The sequence below is a fragment of the Ambystoma mexicanum genome, chromosome 3p (genome assembly GCF_040938575.1).
Source record: "Ambystoma mexicanum isolate Mex_15411 chromosome 3p, UKY_AmexF1_1, whole genome shotgun sequence".
In the NCBI taxonomy this organism is placed as follows: Eukaryota; Metazoa; Chordata; class Amphibia; order Caudata; family Ambystomatidae; genus Ambystoma; species Ambystoma mexicanum.
In genome coordinates, this window is record NC_090925.1 from 1,154,695,245 (window position 1) to 1,154,715,249 (window position 20,005).

The 20,005-nt window shown below is 47.3% G+C and overlaps 1 protein-coding gene across 2 annotated transcripts in view; it reads right to left on the bottom strand.

The window, feature by feature from the left end:
- PPP2CA (protein phosphatase 2 catalytic subunit alpha) overlaps window positions 1–20,005 on the bottom strand; it is a 197,814-nt gene that overhangs the window by 20,031 nt on the left and 157,778 nt on the right. For both annotated transcript variants that reach the window (XM_069652553.1, XM_069652554.1), the window contains exon 6: window positions 10,355–10,473. In XM_069652553.1, the coding sequence (XP_069508654.1) occupies window positions 10,355–10,473 (119 nt within the window). The remainder of the gene's footprint in view (window positions 1–10,354; window positions 10,474–20,005) is intronic.

Genomic DNA, 20,005 nt, shown 5'->3' on the forward strand with positions numbered 1-20,005 from the left:
AAAGACTTCCCTCTGTCACTGCACTGAAGGTGCTATGTGACACAATGTAAAAGAGGATTCCTATGGAGTTTGTCAGATTCCACAGCCAAAGGAAACAGTACAAAATCACATTAAAATACTTTAGAGAGTGGGGGGTGGGGGGAAGGGTCGTTCTCTCCAGGTTAAAAAAAAACCAAGTCCTAAAAATCCAGCAAAGTTGCTGGGGGGGTCTTTAAGGTAGAGGGAATTAGCAAATTTCAGAAAATTTGCAATAACCGGTCCCTTTGTTAGTTTTGTCTTTGGCAGGATTCACGAGTGAAGCCCTTTTTGGCTCCAGTATGTCTGTAAGCGGTATTAAGTGAGGAAGGTGCCCGAAACTCCCTGTGCTTAATCCCCTTGGTTACAGGAATGCTAGGCTGGAATGAATGGGAGAAACCTGCACAAAAGTTGAGGCTTTTTGGCTTGGAAGGCAGAGTCGACCACTGGACGAAGGAAGTTGGAAGAGATGCCTGCTGCAACTCCTGGACCGTTGGTTTGCCCGGTGAAGCCCTGCTGCTGTGCTGAAGCTCTGAATTTGTTTCGACTAGAGAAGCCCTGCAAGGACTTCTCCCCCCGGGTTGGTGGGCCAATCTACCCCCAAGTGGTTTGAAAAGCCTCTCGGAGCGGACTGTACTCCCACTGCTGCTGGAACCTGAAGTGCCATGGAAAGGAACACCAAACCGAGGGCATGGCTTTTAAGATGGACGCGTGTTTTAGGAAGATCCGAGCTGAAACAGCGAAGTTCCGCTGAATTGAAGTTTGCCCATTGCTGCTGCCGACCTTCCCATTACAGTGCAGGAGTCCCCAGACGTCCTCCCTCTATCCCCACGACTGAGGCCCAGGAACACCAGGATCTGCAGAGCTGTACAGGAACAGAAGCCAGCTGGAACCATTTCTTCTAACAAACGTTACTGTAAAGTTAAGAGGACTTACCTCTTGTGCTGTAGCCTTACTTGTTATCAGTTGAAACTTGTCTTGGTTGCCCTTGCAGAGTTGCTTGCAGCTTTGCCCCTCACAAACCTCCCAAGCGTGTGGCCCTTCAAGCGATTTCATTTCTACAAACATTGTGCAAGACTTTCTTACCTGCAAAGAAGACCTTAATCTCCCTTAGACTTTGCTCAACTAAAATTGGCTGTTCTGGCTCCCTGAGAGACTATTCTGACCTCTGACTCTGCCTTAACCTTCCCCGCACCCCCCAAGGAAAGGGCTGCATTCACTTTGCATTTGAGGGTTCAAAAAGTACTGCCCAGTTTATGAATTGTTAATCTTTTATTTTATTCCCCAATCTAACCTTTGCACCAACCTCAGTATTGCTCCAAGTGTACCAGTGATAAATCAATGTCTACTGTGTCCTAGCTATTTAAGTCACCTGATAGTGTAGGAAGTGTCTGTGTGCCATCCCCAATGGGTATCATCTGATTAGAGTAACTAAGTGTGTTTTGAAGTATATTTTGAAGTGTTACATATCTTTCTTCCTTCTGATGAAGGCTTTTATAACTGTTTAATAATCGTTTAATCAAGAAACCTTGAGTGTTTATTTGAACAACTGACTGTGAAACTGTGCTACAACCCCACTGCTCACATTGACCCCTCCTGAGATCAGCATGGCTGCTCAGCCACACTACCAACCCGTGTAGTACAGACTTATACCAAAGGTTGGGTTACCTATTGCCAGGAGGACAAGGTTGCTGTAGTCGCCCAAAGGATACTGCACACAATCTTGCCTAACAGGGATACATTGCATCGCCCCAACACTCCACATGAGATGGGGTGTGCTGGCTCGCCAGAATTAATGTAAAGGGGAATAAGAGTAATTAAATGAAGCCCAAAGAGGCAACCCAGCCAAAGGCCAAATGTTATAGGAAACTAACTCCAATCACACACTTTGGAGAGACGTAAAAAGGTCACCAATAAAAGGAGTAAAAGACTAGGTGAGTGGGGAAGAAGATTTCCACTCACCTAGGGACAAGGAAAAATAATTACCAAGTCCAAGCAAAAGTTCTGGGGTTAACAGGTCAGGAAGGTTTATCATAAATCTGAAATTCGTACCCAACAGTACCTAGGAACCCCATACTTGCATGGTCTGCATCTCTAGGCTACTGTCTGAACAGGTGGGCTATCGGACAGCTTGACCTTACTCCCTCAGGACACCTTTGCTTCAGACTAAACAACTTAACTTTAAAGATTCCATTTCTGCAGGCAACCCTTCCTTTTGTCATCGCCATTGGGCAAGGGCCCAGGCCTTCATCACCCCCAGGGTCCAAATGCAAATGCTTTGCACACCCTGTGCCTAAAGCATGGGCATCAGGGCCGGGCGTGGCCATAGATCATTGGGAGGCACGTGCCAAAGTCCTTGGGAGGGGCAAGGTGGAACCACAAGGTGGGGCCAGAGCCAGCCTATATAAGGCCAGCCCAACCACATGCTCTTCCTTCGCGTTATTCTGCTTTGCAGCATGACGCTTACTGCTGTTCCTCCTCTTGATTCCAGCCGCTCCATCGCTGAAGGCGCACTTGCCCGATTCCAGCCGTTCCATCGCTGAAGGCGCACCCTAACTGATTCTAGCCGCTCCATTGCTGTGCGTGCATCTTACCTGCATTCCATCGCCGTCGGAGCCTTTCCTCACCCGATCCAGACTTCCAGTGACGCGAGAGCTTCACTTCTTCATCGCGGTATCTTCATACGGCGCCGCAGAACTGCCTTCAAGCATCCAGACTCTGCTCCACACCGTCAGACTGCTAATGGAAACCTCTGAAACTGACCAATTAGCCCAATTACTGGGGGAGGTGCGGGCTGAAGTGCATGCCTCAAGACAAGAGACTAATTCCTTGAGAAGAGACCTCATAGTAGCCCGAGAGCGGACAGATGGGCTGGCAAGACAAATGCTCCAGACACATGCAGGACAAGTTGCGTTACCCGGGAATACACCAACCCCGTTGCCCCAGCCATCACCTCCAGTGCAAGTGGTACTCCCGGGGGCAGACCAACTGGCTCCTCGAGAACGCTTCTTCGGCGACCCGAACAAATACGCTGTGTTCTTGAACCAGTGCTGTCTCCACGACCCGGAGCATTCCCCAACGACATCGCAAGGGGGGCTTTTGTACTTTCCTATTTGGGAGGTTGTGCAGCCGACTGGTCCATCCCATTAGTAACCCAGGACGATCCAATACTTGGAACTTTGGGGAATTCCAACGGGAATTGGAAAAACTGTTTGCCAGGCACACCCAAGGACAAGTATTAGACAACTAATTACTATCTTAGACAAGGGTCAAGTGGCACAGCGAGTAGAGCGCCCGCTTTGACACCCGTGCAGAGCCTGTTAACGCAGGTTCGAATCCCGGCGGGGCCAAACTCAGCCTTTCATCCTTCCGAGGTCGATAAATGAGCACCACACACCGTGGGTAATAATAAGCAGCGCTCAGATACCTGAGGGTTTGTAGCGCTATATAAAAGCCTAATTATTATTATTATTATTTAAGGGAGCCATGACTTATTGACTTACATTGCCACCTTCAACCGCCTCATAGCACAGACTAATTGGCTGGAGGAGAAAAGAACCACACTATTTTACTGAGGGCTACGGGGTGAGTTAAAAGATGTACTACCTCAAGTGGTCAATCCGCCAGAGTGTTGTGCGGAATATATGTGCAACTGGACCATCGTCTACAAGACCGAAAAATGGATCACACAAGGGTAGAAGGGAGGTCAGTTTACCTGAGACCTCGGCACAGTCAAACCAAGGCTCACAAAGCTACCGAACCCATGCAAATTGGGAGATTGCGAGCTCCCATTTCCAAGGCTGAGCGAGAAAAGGAGACAACTTTGTATTGCAGTAAAGATGGACATTTCTTGCGAGATTGCCCTGTTAAACCCTCCCAAGAAAATGGTAGGGGCCACGGACAATAAAACCGAAGCAAAGGAACAGAAGTTGGAAAACTCGGACGCCCGGCAAGTGTAGGGGTCAACTTGTCGAGCAGAATTAAGAAAGTAGTACAGACCTCCCACCTGGTCATCCCGGTACGAATACCCCAAAACCAACAACCTTCAAGAGTCCATGCCCTGGAAGCCTACATTGATAGTGGTGCTGTGGGGAATTACATCGATCAGGATTTGGCTGCACAGATGGGCCTTCCACTTCAGCAAAAACCACACTCAGAAAACGTCACTGCCGTGGATGGCTCACAGCTGTCTTCGGGGCCATTAACTCAACACACCGACAAGGTAATGCTGACATGTAAGGATGGTCATCAGTAAAGCATTTCGTTTGATTTTGTAGGGGCCCCCCAGTTCCAAATAATCCCCGGAATGCCGTGGCTTGAAACCCATAACCCAAGGATTGACTGGCGCATCAGGAAGCGGACCTTCCATCAGGAATGTGCAAAAAGCTGTTACCCCAGAGGCGAGAGGAAGCTGCAACTCGAAGGTAAATCCATTTTAGGAATTGTTGGTTCATTAACTTCCAAATGTCAAGATTTTGTGGTCGTGTTCCAAAAAGAACAAGCCAACACCCTGCCTCCTCATAGAATTGATGACTGCCAAATCAATCTGGTCCCAGGAGCACCAATTCCCTGCAGCAGAATCTACGCTCTGACTGAGCAAGAAAATCAGCACCCAAGAACATACCTAGGATCAGTACTTAGCTAATGGGTTCATTTGTCCGTCCAAGTCCCCGGACTCTTCAGCGCTCTTCTTCGTGCCAAAGAAGCGGACCTCAAAACTTGTATAGATTATAGGGCATTAAACCAGATTACTGTGAATAGGTACCCTCTGCCGCTCATTCCCGAACTACTTTACCAAGTAAAGAATGCTCGAATCTATACAAAATTGGACCTATGGAGCGCTTACCATTTGGTAAGCGTGAAAAAAAAGGCGACAAATGGAAACGGCATTCAGAACCAAGTACAGACTTTGTACCAGGTCATGCCCTTTGGGTTATGCAACGCACAAGCAGCATTTTGGTTCTTTATGAACCATGTACTCCACGAATTGATGGAAGTCTGTGTCCTAGTTTACATCAATGACATCCTCATCTATTCAGCATCCAAAGAAGACCATGTGGGGCATGTACAAGCCGTTCTGGAATAACCCTGCCAACATCGACTGTTTGCCAAATTGGAAAAATGCTCCTTTCATGTCATGGATGTCGAGTTCTTGGGCTTCATGCTTACCCTACGAGGGGTGCACATAGACACTCGTAAGGTAGAGGCTATTCTTCAGTGGCCATCCCAGTCATCGGTCAAGGGAGTGCAGAGCGTACTCTGATTTGCTCATTTCTATCGGCGATTCATCCCAGGATTTTCCCAAATTGTTCATCCTGTCACTTAACAAAAAAGAAGTTTTATTGGTCTCCCAATGCCAAAAAATCCTTTCTGGAATTGAAATCTGCTTTCACTTCAGCAACCGTCCTTCGGCATCCCCGACCCGATCTGCCCTATATTGTTGAGACCAATGCCTCCAGTGTGGCCATGGGGCGGTGTTATCGCAAAAGGATCCGGACACGTGGCAGTTACACCCCATAGCATTTTGGTCTCGTAAGTTTACAGCACCAGAAAAGAACTATGCCATAACCGACAAAGAATTACTGGCAATCAAAGGGGCTCTTAAAACTTGGAGACACCATCTCCTAGGAGCTATACATACTGTCACTTATCACGGATTACCGTAATCTGCAATATTTGAAAACTGCCAAGGCCCAATCTTCTCGTCAGCTTTGCTGGGCTCTCTTCCTTGCGGAGTACGATTTTGTGATCACATATCGACCAGGAGTGCGTAACGGAAAGGCTGATGCTCTGTCGCGAATGGGAGAGGATAAAGACGCATTCATACCATCAGAACCAGTATCCATCATTCCAGAAGAGGAATTCAAAATCAGATTGCAGTAAACGCATGCAGGGAAGATTTGAAGATCGACCCCCAGTCTCAAATGGACCAAGCCACTCAACAAGATCGGTTAGACAAGGGGAACCAGTACTCCATTAAGGGCAACTTACCCTATTTCCAGGGGAGAGACTATACATCAAAGACAAAGAAACTCAAAACAAGGTTATTGCAAATGACCACGAGTCATTAGTGGAGGGGCATCCCGGAATTACTAAGACTCTAGCCAAAATCAGGAAGAATTATTGGTGGCCAACCTGGAGAAAGGATGTAGTCCAATTTATTTCAACCTGCGGAGTTTGTGCACAACAAAAATCCCAAGTCAAGTCCTGCAGGATTATTGCGTCCACTAGCTATACCACCAGTCCCTTGGCATACATTATCCATGGACTTTATTACAGATTTACCTCCCTGCGATGGCTTTGACACAATCTTAGTGGTGGTAGATTTATTCTCCAAGATGGCACACTTTATTCCCCTCAGAGGACTTCCTATTGCTGGAACTCTGGCAACTGTATTCCTGGAATAGATAATCAAACTACATTGTTTCCCTTCGGTATTGATTTCTGATTGAGGAACGCAATTTGTCTCAGCATTTTGGAGGAGTTGTTGCAAGATAGCGCAAATTGACCTTTGCCTCTCCACCAGTCGCCATCCCAAACCAATTGTCAAGCTGAGAACTAACCAGACGCTAGAACAATACCCGAGATGCATGCTGCAGCAGACCGAAGAATCCTGGAAGGACATTCTCTGGTTAACTGAATTTGCGTACAATAACTCCGTCCAGACTAGTACTGGACAAACCCCATTCTATATCATGAATGGTCAGCATCCCCGGACGTCCTCCTTTGACCCGCTTGATGAGCTAGAAATGCCAGCAATCACCTCCCTACATAAAACAATTACTCAAACTCTGAAGGAAGCAACCAAGAATTTAACTAAAGCCAAGGAGCAACAAACGAAGTTTGCTGACAGGCATAGAAGAGAAGCCCCACATTACCATTAATTCGGGATAAAGTATGGTTGGCTGCAAGAAATATACCATTAAAAAGGACCTAGAGCCTTCCTTCCCAGATATCTCAGACCTTCTCACGTCAAGGCCATGGTCAACCCGGCTGTGGTAAAACTAGATCTACCCGCCAACATGCAAATTCATCCAGTGTTTCATGTTTCTCTCCTGAAGCCTGTGAAGCCCGAAACTAGGATGCAAAAACCTCCGGAGCCAGAAATTATCGAAGGAGAACCTAAGTACGAGGTTAAACACATACTGTATTCAAAAAGGGTACAAGGAAAACTATACATTTAATTGATTGGGAAGGTTATGGACCTCAAGATCACACTTTGGAACCAATGGAATTTGTCCATGCACCTCGACTAATCAGGCGATTTCACCGTAACAATCCCACCAAACCTGGACCGGGGAGAGGGATGCCTGTGAGAGGGGCCTTGCGGGGGAGTGCCGTCATGGCCATTGGGCAAGGGCCCAGGCCTCTGGCGCCAGGCTCATAGAAAGGTGTGCTTTGCACACCCTGTGCCTCAAGCACATGCATCAGGGCCGTGCGTGGCCATAGTACATCATTGGGAGGCACGTGCCAGAGTCCTTGGGAGGGGCAAGGTGGAGTCAAAAGGCGGGGCCAAAGGGAGGGGCCAGAGCCAGCCTATATAAGGCCAGCCAAACCACATGCCTTTGCTTCACGTTATTGTGCTTTGCAGCATGATGCTTACCGCTGTTCCTCTCCTCGATTCCTGTTACTCCATCTCTGAAGACCATCTCACCCGATTCCAACCGCTCCATCGCTGAAGGCGTACCCTAACTGATTCCAGCGCTCCATTGCAGTGCGCGCATCTTACCTGCATTCCATCGCCATCAAAGTCAGAGCCTTTCCTCACCTGATCCGGACTTCCAGCAACACGGGAGCTTCGCTTCTTCTCCTCTTCATCGCGGTATCTTCATCCGGCGCCGCAGAACTGCCTTCAAGCATCCAGACTCTGCTCCACACCATCAGACCGCTCCTACAAGGCGAAAGACACAACAGTTTAGAAATCTTATAAACTCTTGGCCGCACCATACCAGAGACTTGAATTCCATTATAACGGCCAATTTACCTGTTGACTTTGAGAGTCCATCATCCTCAAGGGAATCCCCGGATCCACTCCACGCTTCCGATTCACCATCTTCACAGCTATAGGGAAGAGCAAAGACATTGCAAGAATTATTATTACTTACCATCCAGTCAAAAGACTCTTTGCCAAAGACGTTATTATAAACTAACAATAACCATAACCAAAGATTTACCTTTCAAGTGAATTGGTTGCAGCTGGTCTGGATCGCCACTTTCGTGGGCCAGTGAAGCAACTAGGCCCACTCTACGCGCCCCTGCTGAAGGAAGCAGGACGGAGAGCTCGGCATTACAAAATAACAAGTGAGCTTGCATGGGAAAACTCTTGCGCACTACGTTTTGGCACGAAAGTGTTGAGGGAATTCGTAACACCTCCACGCCATTCTCATTGCCTCATCTCCTCCCAGGGCCAATACCAGCATCCAAAACAGCATACTTTGCAGCTGCTGGGGAAGACAGACGATACTGGGGAGCCAAGCCGAGGGAAGGCTCCAACCGTGCCCCAACGGCCCCACAGAGACCAGGTGAGCGTAACACCTTTCACTTGCTTTGTTGCTCAACTGTAGACTATGACGGCAATGTTCTTGGACTGCCAAAACTATTTTCAAAACAAACAGTTCCTATCACCATGAGCACTTGTCCATTGTCCTCACACTACTGTATTTATGCCATTGACTTGGCACCATTTGTATCCTAACTTGGGCAACTGTGGTGTGGAAGGCCACACTTTACCCTGAACTCTACAATGAGCACAACTTGACAAGGTCGTGTTTTAAGATTTCAGTATTGCAGGGGGTATTTGTTTTACTACCCAGGAATTTCCTTTTCTTTGCACAGCAAGCAATATAGATGTATTTTATATTGTGCATATTAAGCCTTTAACCACCATTACTCCCATCCCTAGAGTTTATCATTCTAGCTATATTTAACATAGAAGAGGCAGTTGGCAGGGGAATATGTGGGTTTGACGTCTGTCCCTCTGAACACTGGCACAAGTGGCATTCAACCCCCTTTAAGACCAAATTACCTCTACAACACAATGGTCTGCATCTTTACCTTGTCGAACCTGGGCACTGTCTGGATGCACAGAAGATAGCGCTCAACCAAAAAGGAGTTGAAGCTTGACTGGTCCCACCTCTTCTCAGTGACCTATTCTGACCTGTTCTGACAGTAAAGATCAGCACAGTGCTCTAGTACCAGACTACTAGGCAGCTAGAGCAAAAAGATCACCAGTTGATCCTTTAACCACTGGGCACAGCTAAGCTGCAAGCTCTCAAATATTTTCTGCTCTGATGAAAACCTTATTTTGCTCTTACCAATTATTATGGACATTCCCAGCAACAAATAGTATGGCATCACAAGGACACAAGACCTTACTGTAAAACTGACATTGTGGTGTAGGTAGAAATGCTGTCTCAATTCACCAAACATACTTTCTACAGAGGTTTTTGTGCCAGGGCAATCTTTATTCATGCCTAATGAAAAACCTTTATGCTTTTTCAACAGAGCGAAATGACTGTCCTGGACACCCTAGCAAGACAATCTTTCCCTTGAGGCCAATCCTTAACATGCACAAGCCTTAAATGATTTAGAACCATAATTGATACATGCATCAGGCAGTTATCCATCAGATGGCATTGATAAGTACTTATCAAAAGGGCTTAAACCTAGAATAAGCATGCTTATTCTGGAATAGAAATAACATTTTAATGAACGGAAGACTGTTGGCATCCAGAGCCTCAACGTACCAGTCAAATATTGACAACGTGAGGCATCTGAAAAGACACCATCAAGGGGAACTACACATCAGAGCGGAATCAAACAAAGAAGCAGCATTGTACTGGGATAGATGTTGCATCCCCAATAATGTGAAACACTATTCCAAGATTCCAGCGTGGCAGATGGGACAAATCTTAAAATGCATCTTCAGAAGTAGTAGCCATTAGTAAGTATTTTTCATAAATACCTCAGCAGAACCATAAGGTGAGCCAAAGGGCATTTCAAGAAGCCTATCTGACTGGTGTCTGCGAGTTCTTAGATGAGGTATGCTACAGCTCAGTCGGAGGTTAAAACTAGACATCTTACTCCCTTAAGACTCCTAGTCTGGTTTGTTCCTTAGTGTTCCCGTTAATCTCAATAACTTACCTCTGTGGATTGACTTTTTAAGAAGTTGTTTTTGCCCAAAACCACCATTTGGAAAATGTCAGTGTAAAGGATCTCATACCATTCATCTACTATCATTCAGTGTTTTCATGAAATGGAAAAGGAGTGCTCTAAAATCCCCTGCCCCCATATGAAGAACCATGTGTTAAGGATTATACATTAATAAAACTATACTTACAAGGAGTATTTCAGGGTGTCATCAAGTTCCATAATTGCAGCTTGGTTGCCGCAGCGATAGCAATAGTTGGGTGCACTAAATATTGTTACTACATTTCGGTCATGGCACCAATTATACCCCTAAACAGAAAAAATAAGTTAATTTAAATCAGAGTCAAAATCGTTTTAAAGTCTCATGGCCAACTGACTCATCAATACCAGAGTCTTTCGTAAATAAATACCTTTGCTAATCAAAACTTACTTACCTCTAACTGTTTTCCAATTCCAAGGTTACTATTTTACATAGCTTATGCGTAGAATACGTTCCCATTAAGAGGCTGTTAGGGATACATTACTCACTGTAATCGTATTTGATGCTTGTATCTGCTTAGATTCACATGCTAAGCATAGGACAACATCTAGTGGTAGCCACAGAGTATTACATTATTTGTTTTCGAAACAGGATGTTGACAGGGCCTGCCAGTAATACTATCCCTAGTGTGATGTCTCCTGTACCCATGGTCCTTTATGCGTCAAGGTCCCTCAGATTGTTTTGTTTGTGACATGAGGTAGCATGAAGTGTAGCAGGAGTACAGATGTAATAAAGTAGGTAAGAGTAGATGAGCCAGAAAACATTGATGCACCTTCTACTCCACAGGGGAGGAAGGGTGGGCGCATGTGAATACAAGCAGATAAAAGCATCAGAAATAAGGTTATGGTGAGTAACGTATCCCTTCTGAGGCTTGTGGATCTGCTTAGATCAAATGCTATAGACTAGCAAGCATTGTCTGGAGAATGTTAAATGTTAAAAGGTATTTGTACCGTGCACCGTCACCAACGGAATTGGTCCCCAGGCGCTCTGGCGGATCTGTAAAGGCGGATCTGTAAATGAGGTAGGGTGGGGTGGGTTAGTAAGGTGAAGAGGGAGTAGGATAGTGAGAGGAGTGGTGTTCTGTTGGCAGCTTCAACCCGGTATACACCAGATGCTGAGTTTTGGTGCGGGTATTGGATCGGTGACAGGCCGCGTGTGCTGTTGGTCCGGCTTATGTGTTGTTGCAGTGTTGTGAAGTGCGTCCGGCTTGTTGTGCGAGAGATGGTTGTGTGAGTTTGAGTGAGATAGGTATTCAGAGTTCAAGCTTATATTGGTTAGTGGGTTACCTGACCTTTGGCATGTTGGCATTTGCAGTTCTGTCCCTGTGTGGCACCAGTTGACCCCCACAACTCTATCTGGACGCGGCGCAGGCCAACGTTTAGAATTCTATCTGGGTGTGGGCAAGCCAGCATTCACAAGGTGGTGGGTTGTAAGAAGATTATAGTGGCAAATAGATATTTTAGCAGGGCTTGTCGCACCTGTGAATCTGCGTCAATGCAGTAATGCTGAGTAAGGGAGTAGTTTACCTATAACTCCATTTCTCCAGCGTTGGTATCTTTTGTGGATTCACATGCTGTGAATATTTCCTGTCATCAGGATGGGAAATCTCAGTAACTTTAATATAGTGGTTTTCTGATGGAAAAAGGTTTACACCTCGAGTGCCCCATCTACATCTTTATGTGTGCTTTAGGCCACACCAATGGGACGTCCAGTGTATAGCCCCACCCCCACGGCTTCCCTTCAGATTTTAAGCGGAGAACCTTGTCTTTCATGAAATGTAGGTATGGAGGGTCAATGACCAGAGCCTGCAGTTCCGAAACCCGCTTGGCAGATGTAATGGCCACCAGAAAAACGACCTTCCACGTGAGAAATGTTATAGCCACCATTGACATAGGCGCAAACAGTGGTTTCATTAGGGCCGCGAGTACCAAGTTGAGACTCCAGACCAGAGAAAACTTTGGGGGGAAAATCCTGAAAAAGCCATTGAGGAAATGTGTAATCAATCTGTCACTGAACAGAGGTGTACAGTAGTGCTGCCGTGTGAACCTTGATAGACGACAATGCCAGACCCGCCTTCCCCAACAGTAGAAGGTAAGGAAGGAACTGTGGAGGTGAAACCTGCTGCAAACACCAGAAACAAAACCTTTTCAACTTACAGGCGTATGGCGCGTTGGTAGATGGTGCTCTTGCTGCAGCCAAGAAGCAGCACCAATCCTGAGGGAGCCTTAGGTTTACGAATTCAGAATATTCAGGAGCCGCGCTGCAAGGTCGAGGGAGCCCGGGTTGTGATGTCACATGCTCCCCTTGTTCTGCGAAAGAAGATCCGGCCGGCTCTGACCCCAAGTGAAGAGGGTCGTCCACCGCTAGGTGAAGAAGGTCTGAGAACCAGGTCTGTCTTGGCCAGAACGGGGCCACCAGTATTACCCTGCATGGAACTTCGCAAATCTGAATTTTCCTGATCAGGGGAAACCGCTGCAACGCGTAAGCGAACAGGCCTGTCCACGGAAACGCTGTTAGGCAGAATTGCATGCAGTACCCTCTGGGACCACCACATGCAATTAGGATAGAGGTGTAAGCAAAACCAACCTTTGGTATAAGTCTGTACAACACAGTTTTGTGGTAGAGAGCCGAGCAGCCAGGCTAATCTCAAGAGCGAATGTGAGCAGTAAAAAGTTACACAAAGGTCTTACAATCGCAGTCGTTCAAGAAGACACTTACACTCAAGGTTTCTTGGTAAATACTTATTACACAATCATTTAGAAAACATTCACTAGGAGGAGGCAACTTATTATACACAAACACTTCAATACCAAACCAATACGTTTCTGAACAAATTAGGCTCCCCTGAAATAAGAGCAAAATGGCATTTCAGTTACTTTGAATGGGAGTAAAAAGGCACACATTAGCAGAATAGATCAAAATTACTTTCTTAGGCAGTGCAAATAGTTTAAGTTCACTAGAGGACTCGATTCAGTTCAATAGGGCTAGGCCAAAGTCAATGGACTAGTGTCTCTGATAGGAAAGAGCAGTTCTCGCAGTAAACAGTAAAGTCTTTGCCAAAGTTCTCAGAAGTAGTTTGTATGAAAAAGAATCATGTTGGGTCACAAGCTGATTAGGCCTGCAAGTTGGGAAAGTTCCACAAACTTTCACCGCGAGAGGCAAGTTCTCTCAATCGGGCTGGCACAGTACCTTAATATGAAGAACAAGATGCAGCAGAAGATGTTGGTTCTTCGCAGTTCGTGCAGATCTCACTGTTCCTGTTCCTCAGGCGTGGGGATAAAAGGGAGTACGTTGGGGGACTCCGGCACTGCAAGGGATCGTTGGAAAACGCTGACAAAATTGAGTCACTTAGTTCCATTAGCTGTACTGGGACCACCTTGAAGCGAGAAACTCCTGTAGAGATCGCATGAAAAGACGACAATTCGGTATGAGTGGGTTGCAGGATGCCATGGTGCCGAGAAGAGACATGTACAAGTGGACCGTGACTGAAGTTCCCAGGAAAAAGGAGCCCACCAGGGACAACAGCTTTGCAATCCTTTACTTTGACGGCTTGACTTGATAGAGCGCAGTTTGAAAATGAGGCCCCAGAAAAACCAAATCCGTTGAGGGCGGACAGGATTTGCCAAAGTTGAATGTAAAAGGAGCATAGATGCGCTGAGAGATTGACGTCTGCTGGCGAATTGCCCCCATGACCAACCAGTCGTCCAAGTACGGATAAACATGGTGTTCGTTTCTGCAGAGGTAAGCCGCCACCAGAGCCAGGCACTTGGTGAAAGCCCTGGGAGCCGACTTTAGGCCAAAGGGAAAAACCAGAAACTGGTAATGCTCGTTGCCAACCATGCACTGTAGAAATGTTCGATGCCTGGGGTGCACGGGGATGTGAAAGTATGTATCCTCGAGATCCAATGATGCCAGAAATTCCCCCGGCTGAACAGTTCGTATGACGTCTTGCAACGTTGGCATCCTGAATTTTTTGTTGAGCAGCTGCAACTCCAGAAAGGGGCGCTATTTTCCAGTCAGCTTTTTTATTAAAAAAAAACAAAAAACAGGAGTAGGTTCCTCTTCCTCTCTCCGACGCCGGGACCCTCTCGATAGCCCCCTTTTGCAGCACCAGATGCACCGCCTGACGCAAGACCTGTAGGTGTGGCTGAGCTCTTTACCAGTGGAATAGTAAGTTGCGGACGCCTGAACACCAACGAGTGGCCCTATTGGACTCCATCCAGCACTCATCTGTCTGTCGTGATCAAACACCACTCATGAAGGTGGTGTGCCACCGTCCCTTCTAGTCGACTGCCCTTGTGGCAGTCATTGTTGAGGCTTGGACCAACTGCCTCTTTGAAAGGAGAGTCCTTTATACTTCTTGTTCCACTGTGCAGACAGGAAGGACTGCCAGAAACCTTGGGAGAAATCTGTAGATCTACCATACCCCTTGTCGCGAGAACCTGCAAACCTTGCATTCCCCGAGACCCCACAAAAGGAGCGAAAGGGGCAAAAAAAAAAAACGCCTGCCCTGCAGTGCTGCCAGGGACCTCAAAGTATCGGAGTCTTCCTTCATGTTCTTCAGCGAGTCGTCAAAATTCTCTCCGAAAAGATGTTCCCTTTCACAAGGTATATCCACCACCTTGTGCTGAACCCCTGGCTGGAAATCAGTACAGCGAAGCAAGGCCTGATGCTAGAGAACCTCCCCATTATTCATCTGCTTAAACCCAGTCTCTGCCAGGTGGATTGCAATGTTAATACTATAATTCGACGCTTCCTCCCCTTACAAACCAAAAGCATTGCCTCCTTCGGCTGCTGCTCTGGCAGGTGGTCCAACCGAGGAGCCAATGTCTGACACATCTCACGGTCGAACTGCGCCATTAAAGCCAACGGGTTCGTAGCTTTGACCATAGTAGCACCCACTGAGGATCTTTTTTCCAAAAATGTCCAGCTTAAGTTACAGCCTTCATTTTCGGGGGGAGTCGCACACTTGTGCTGGATATGAGCCTTTCTACTTGCTGCAACCGAAACAACTGACTCCGGAGTGGGCTGCGACACCAGGCACTTTGGAGTGGACTCCAGAGCCTTGAACTTCTTCTACAAGCACCCCTTGACCGCAGAGTCCATAAATGGGTGGTGCATTGTTCAAAGCCCTTCCTGCCACACATGGTCCAATATGGGGATTGATAAGATTGCCTTCCTCCTCTTCGCCATATGGGAAGAAAAAAAAAAAGGAGTCTCTTTTCCTCCTCCTGGATGAGCCAAACTCGTTACAGGCCTTAGCCATCATGGCATGAAAGGCTCCAATATCATCCGGTGAAGATGGTTGGGCCGGGCTACTCTGAGCATCCAGATCCATATCAGTATCCCAGGTATCCACCTGTCTGGCGCAAAGAATAACAGGAGAGTGTCCTGTGGAACGCTGTCCGGTCCAGACACCAACAGCTCCCATTCCCTTCGAGGAGGGCTGAAGGGCCTGGCAGACGGCGGAGGAGGCCGAACCGGGAAAGACCCTCTGAGATGAGGCCCTCTACTGCGAGGGGCTTCGCATACATCCTTCAGACGAGGAAGGATAGGCAAGTCCTGCAACAATGGAACAGCCGAAGCCTGAGGCACAGGGAGCCTGGCATCAAACTGCCCGAGGAGCGATGGCAACATAGTCAGCACCTGCATCAAGAGCAACTAGTCCGGATTGACCAGAGGATATGGAGGCGGGACAGCCTCCAGGCCCCCTGACATGGACCGAAGAGAAGGCTGCGGCCCAAAACAGAAGCATCCAGAAACTGCTGCACTTCCTCCTCTGGATCAGAGTCAAACTCATAGGCTGAGGGCAGCTCATGTTGGAGAATATCAATCGGGAGTATGGACGTAAATCCTGCCCCCGACTGCCATGTGGTATTCCCGTGAGATGACAGATTCACATCGGCCACCAGCTTTGCCGTGGATTTATGCATTTCCACCTTCGATGGGCCGTCACCAGCAGGATTGTCCACGGGGTCGCAGATGTTCAAGCGGTCGTCGATGGAAGGTCCCTCGTCGAGGAGGCTGTAGTGGGTGGAACTGGCGATAACAGAGCAGCCGTCAGCGCAGACTTTGGCACGACACCTCTTAGGCAGAAAAGAGGGCAGCTTGGACGAGGACTTGGAACAGTGTTTCAATGACTCATGGCCTGAAGAGGAGTGACGCCTGTCCTTGGAAGACTACTTCTTTGTCGACGAGGACGACGTACGAGACTAGACTTCTCCTTGTCTGATGCTGAGGCCTTGTTAGTCGGTTCCGTAGGCCTCTGCGGCCGTCAACCCAAGTCCTTGGGCTTATCTGCCCTTTGCGCAAACTTGCCTTGGCCCAACCCCGCACTACTCTGCACCAGCCGTGCCACTGAAGACTCACTGCCTTTTCCCCGCAAATCTCACGCCAGCCTGACCCCCCCTCCCCCCATCCCCCGTGCGTTGCTGCTTAGGTGTTGTATCAGCCGACCGTGCCCTCTGGTGCAATGGCGATTTCTTGGCTGAAGGAGTAGAGGACCAGTCCCCACAGGAAGAACCCACCTCCAAAGCTGGCAGCGGGAAATATTCACACCATGTGAATCCATGAAAGATCCAATGCTGGAGAAAAGTATGTATGGAACTCCATGTAGCTGCTTTGCAAATTGCTTCCAGAAGGACGTTTGCAATAAAGGCCACAGTAGCACCTGTAACCCTGGTAGAGTGAGCGCTTGGTGTGAAAGTGTGAAAAGGAGTTTTGCTTGATAGGGAGTAGCAGGGCTGTATGCATTTCACTATCCATCTGGAGACTGCTTTTTTTATTATTATTTTTTTTTTAACGTGATCACCTTGCCTGCCAGGTGCTATAGACACAAACAGTTGCTCTGTTTTTCTTAGTGGTTTTGTCATGTTTACATAGTAAACAACCGCTGCCCTTACATCTAGTGTACGGAGGTTCTTCTCAGCTGAGCTTGAAAGCTTTTTAAAGAAAGCGGGTAGTTCAATGGATTGGTTAACATGGAACTTGGATATGAACGTGGGAGAAACCTAGGGTGTGTTCTTCGTTCAAACTTGTTTTTGTGGATAGCAAAGACAGGGTCATGCACTGACAAAGCTTGTAGCTCACAGGCTCTTCTTATGGAGGCGATGGCCACCAGAAAAGCTGTTTTGTACGTTATGTGTTTAAGGCTGGATTTGTGCATAGGCTCAAAAAGGGAGGACCTATGAGCTTTGAGTGTACCACATTGAGATCAGACCCTGGAGCGGGTTGAAAATGGGTGAGGGGGTAAAGTCTCTACTCCCTCCATGAAAGCCTTAACAGAGACTTTCCACCAAGACACCTTGGTTGGTGAAGTGGTGTACACGGATAGAGCCACTCGGTGAACCTTGATGGAGTTGAATACTTGGCCAAAGTCTAGTAAGTGGAGCATTCAGTGAAGAATATGTGATGGAGCACATTCAATAGGGTTTACTTTTTTTTTTTTACTGGCACCATATTACAAAGCTTTTCCATTTGTTAAAGTAACTGGGTCTAGTGTTAGGATTACATGCCTCCTTGAGGATTTCCATACGCCTTTGAGGTCGCTTTAAATGACCAAACTATAACTTTAGGAGCCAAACTGCTAAATTCACAGATTGAAGATATGGGTGCAACGTTGTCCCCTAGTGTTGGGCGAGCATGTTGAAGGGGCACAGGAGCTTGTGTTGCACATCGCCAGTTTGAGCAGATGTGGAAACCAAGGTTGTCTCACCCACATTGAAGCAACCAGGATTACAGTTGCTTATTCCTGGTGCATTTTGTGCACTATTCTACTGAGGAGCGGTGTAAGTGGAAAAGCATGAGCAAATTTGCCTGACCAGCTCATCCATAGGGCGTTTCCTCCTTGGATCTGGGTTGGGAAACCCGGATGCGAAGTCTGAGCATTGTGAGTTTTGGTTTGTGGCGAACAAGTCTAAAGGAGGATAGCCCCAGAGGGAAAGTTTATCGTCTAAAATTCCTCTGCTGAGTTGCCACTCGTGATCTTCGGGTAGGCGAACTCTGCTTAGAGAGTCTGCTAGAGAATGGAGTTACCCCTGGAACCTGTCGAGATACTAGGAACATGTTCTGCTTCAGTACCCACTTGGGCTAGCTAGGACAGACTTGGAGAGTGTGCCTGTTGGGTAAGATTTTCATAGAAAAGGTAAATCTTCCAACCTGCGTCAAACCCAGAACCTTTAGCTTTACTTGTGGGATTTTTTTTCCTTATACCCGAGTGGGAACCTTTTTCCACACTCTGAATATTTTTATGGGTGTCATTTTTTAGACTCTCCATACTGTCCTTTTAAAGTTATCCGCTTTGACAACTTTTTGGCAATAAGTGCCTGTTACTGGGTTGCCCTAAGGGCTCCCCTTTTAACTTTCTCTGCCATAAACCTGAGAGAACTACAGTTACCAAAAGTAAAAAGGATCTTTGGATCCCTTTTACATTTTATTTGGTGAAACCAACACATCCCACCTTATGTTGAGTGCTGGGGAGATACAATGTATCCCCTAATAATTCTGTTACAGGGGCAAGCTTACCTTCAATGGCTGGTGGCAGGGATACCTTTTACTAAGTCAGTGCACCTTTACCGCGGGCTGTGTTCGTAGCTGCAGTAAAGGCACCCAAGGGTGTTTTTACGCCATTTTAATGTTTCTTGTCCTTCCTTCCCCTGACCTCCAGGGCGGGAAATTCCTTTGTGTGATTTTTATCTTTGGTGGGAGCCTCCTGACCCCCCCCCACCCAGTCTCCAGTCTGTCTGTGAAGGCAGGAAGCGAGGGAGGAGTCCTCCACAGCCCTTTGTCTTCCTCCTTGCCTGAATGGGGACAAATCCCAGTAGGCTTTCCTGATTGGACACCCAGACCGCCCCTTGTTGTAAAATGCAGAAGTTGTGCTGTAGTTCCTGTTAAATACTCTGAACCTGAAGACAAGTCGACCATTGGTATAAAAACAGAAGAGGATGAAGAAAAATCGGCTGAAATGATTCCCAGCAACCAGAGCGAGTGCTGTAGCACTTCCGTCCAATCGACCTGGGGACTCTGAAAACAATGAAATGACCCCAACCCAGAGCCTGGCGAGACCCACTAGACTCAAAATTACCTGCATTTTGAGCCACCACACGCTGTGCTGCGACCTTGGGGGGCTGCAATACCCCAATACCCTGGAATCTCAAGCCTTTGTGGAGTGCACGGTCTTCCAATTCCTAATCTTGCTGAAACTTCGTGGGCATCCTGCTGGATCTCCAGAAACACGAATGAAGTCCAAAAAGTCCCCTGACCTGAGTGCCGGACCTTTGTAACGACGTGAATCTGACCAGCAATATTTTGTCTTCTTCTGTGCTCCTGTAAAAGGCCCCCAATCCACAGAGCCACATCAAGCCATGAGGAAGACCTTGCCTAGAGCCTTCCCCGTTGATCCCAGCTGCAAGGTCCTGTTTTCAGTCACCAGGACAAGGAATCCACCAACCAGATTTTTTGGCTGCAGATTCTGAAGTTCTCCTGCTGCAAAATCTTCATGCAGAGGTATTGTGTTGGCTTGGGTATATAATTACCGTAAGTCTCTTGTGATGCATGTGTAGTGTTGGGGTGTTTTCTGTGATTGGGAGGCCTCTCATCCAGGTCACCCAGTCCTACCCGAGGAATGCTCCTAGGGTGTCTTCTTTGAAGCCCATGGACCAAACTAACTCTCGTAAAATACTTACTGGTCTTCCTGAGGAGCTCCGACTTTCTACTTTATTATGCAGAATTGCATGCAGTACCCTCTCGGACCACCACACACAATTAGGACTACAGGTGTAAGCAAGACCAACCTTTGGTATA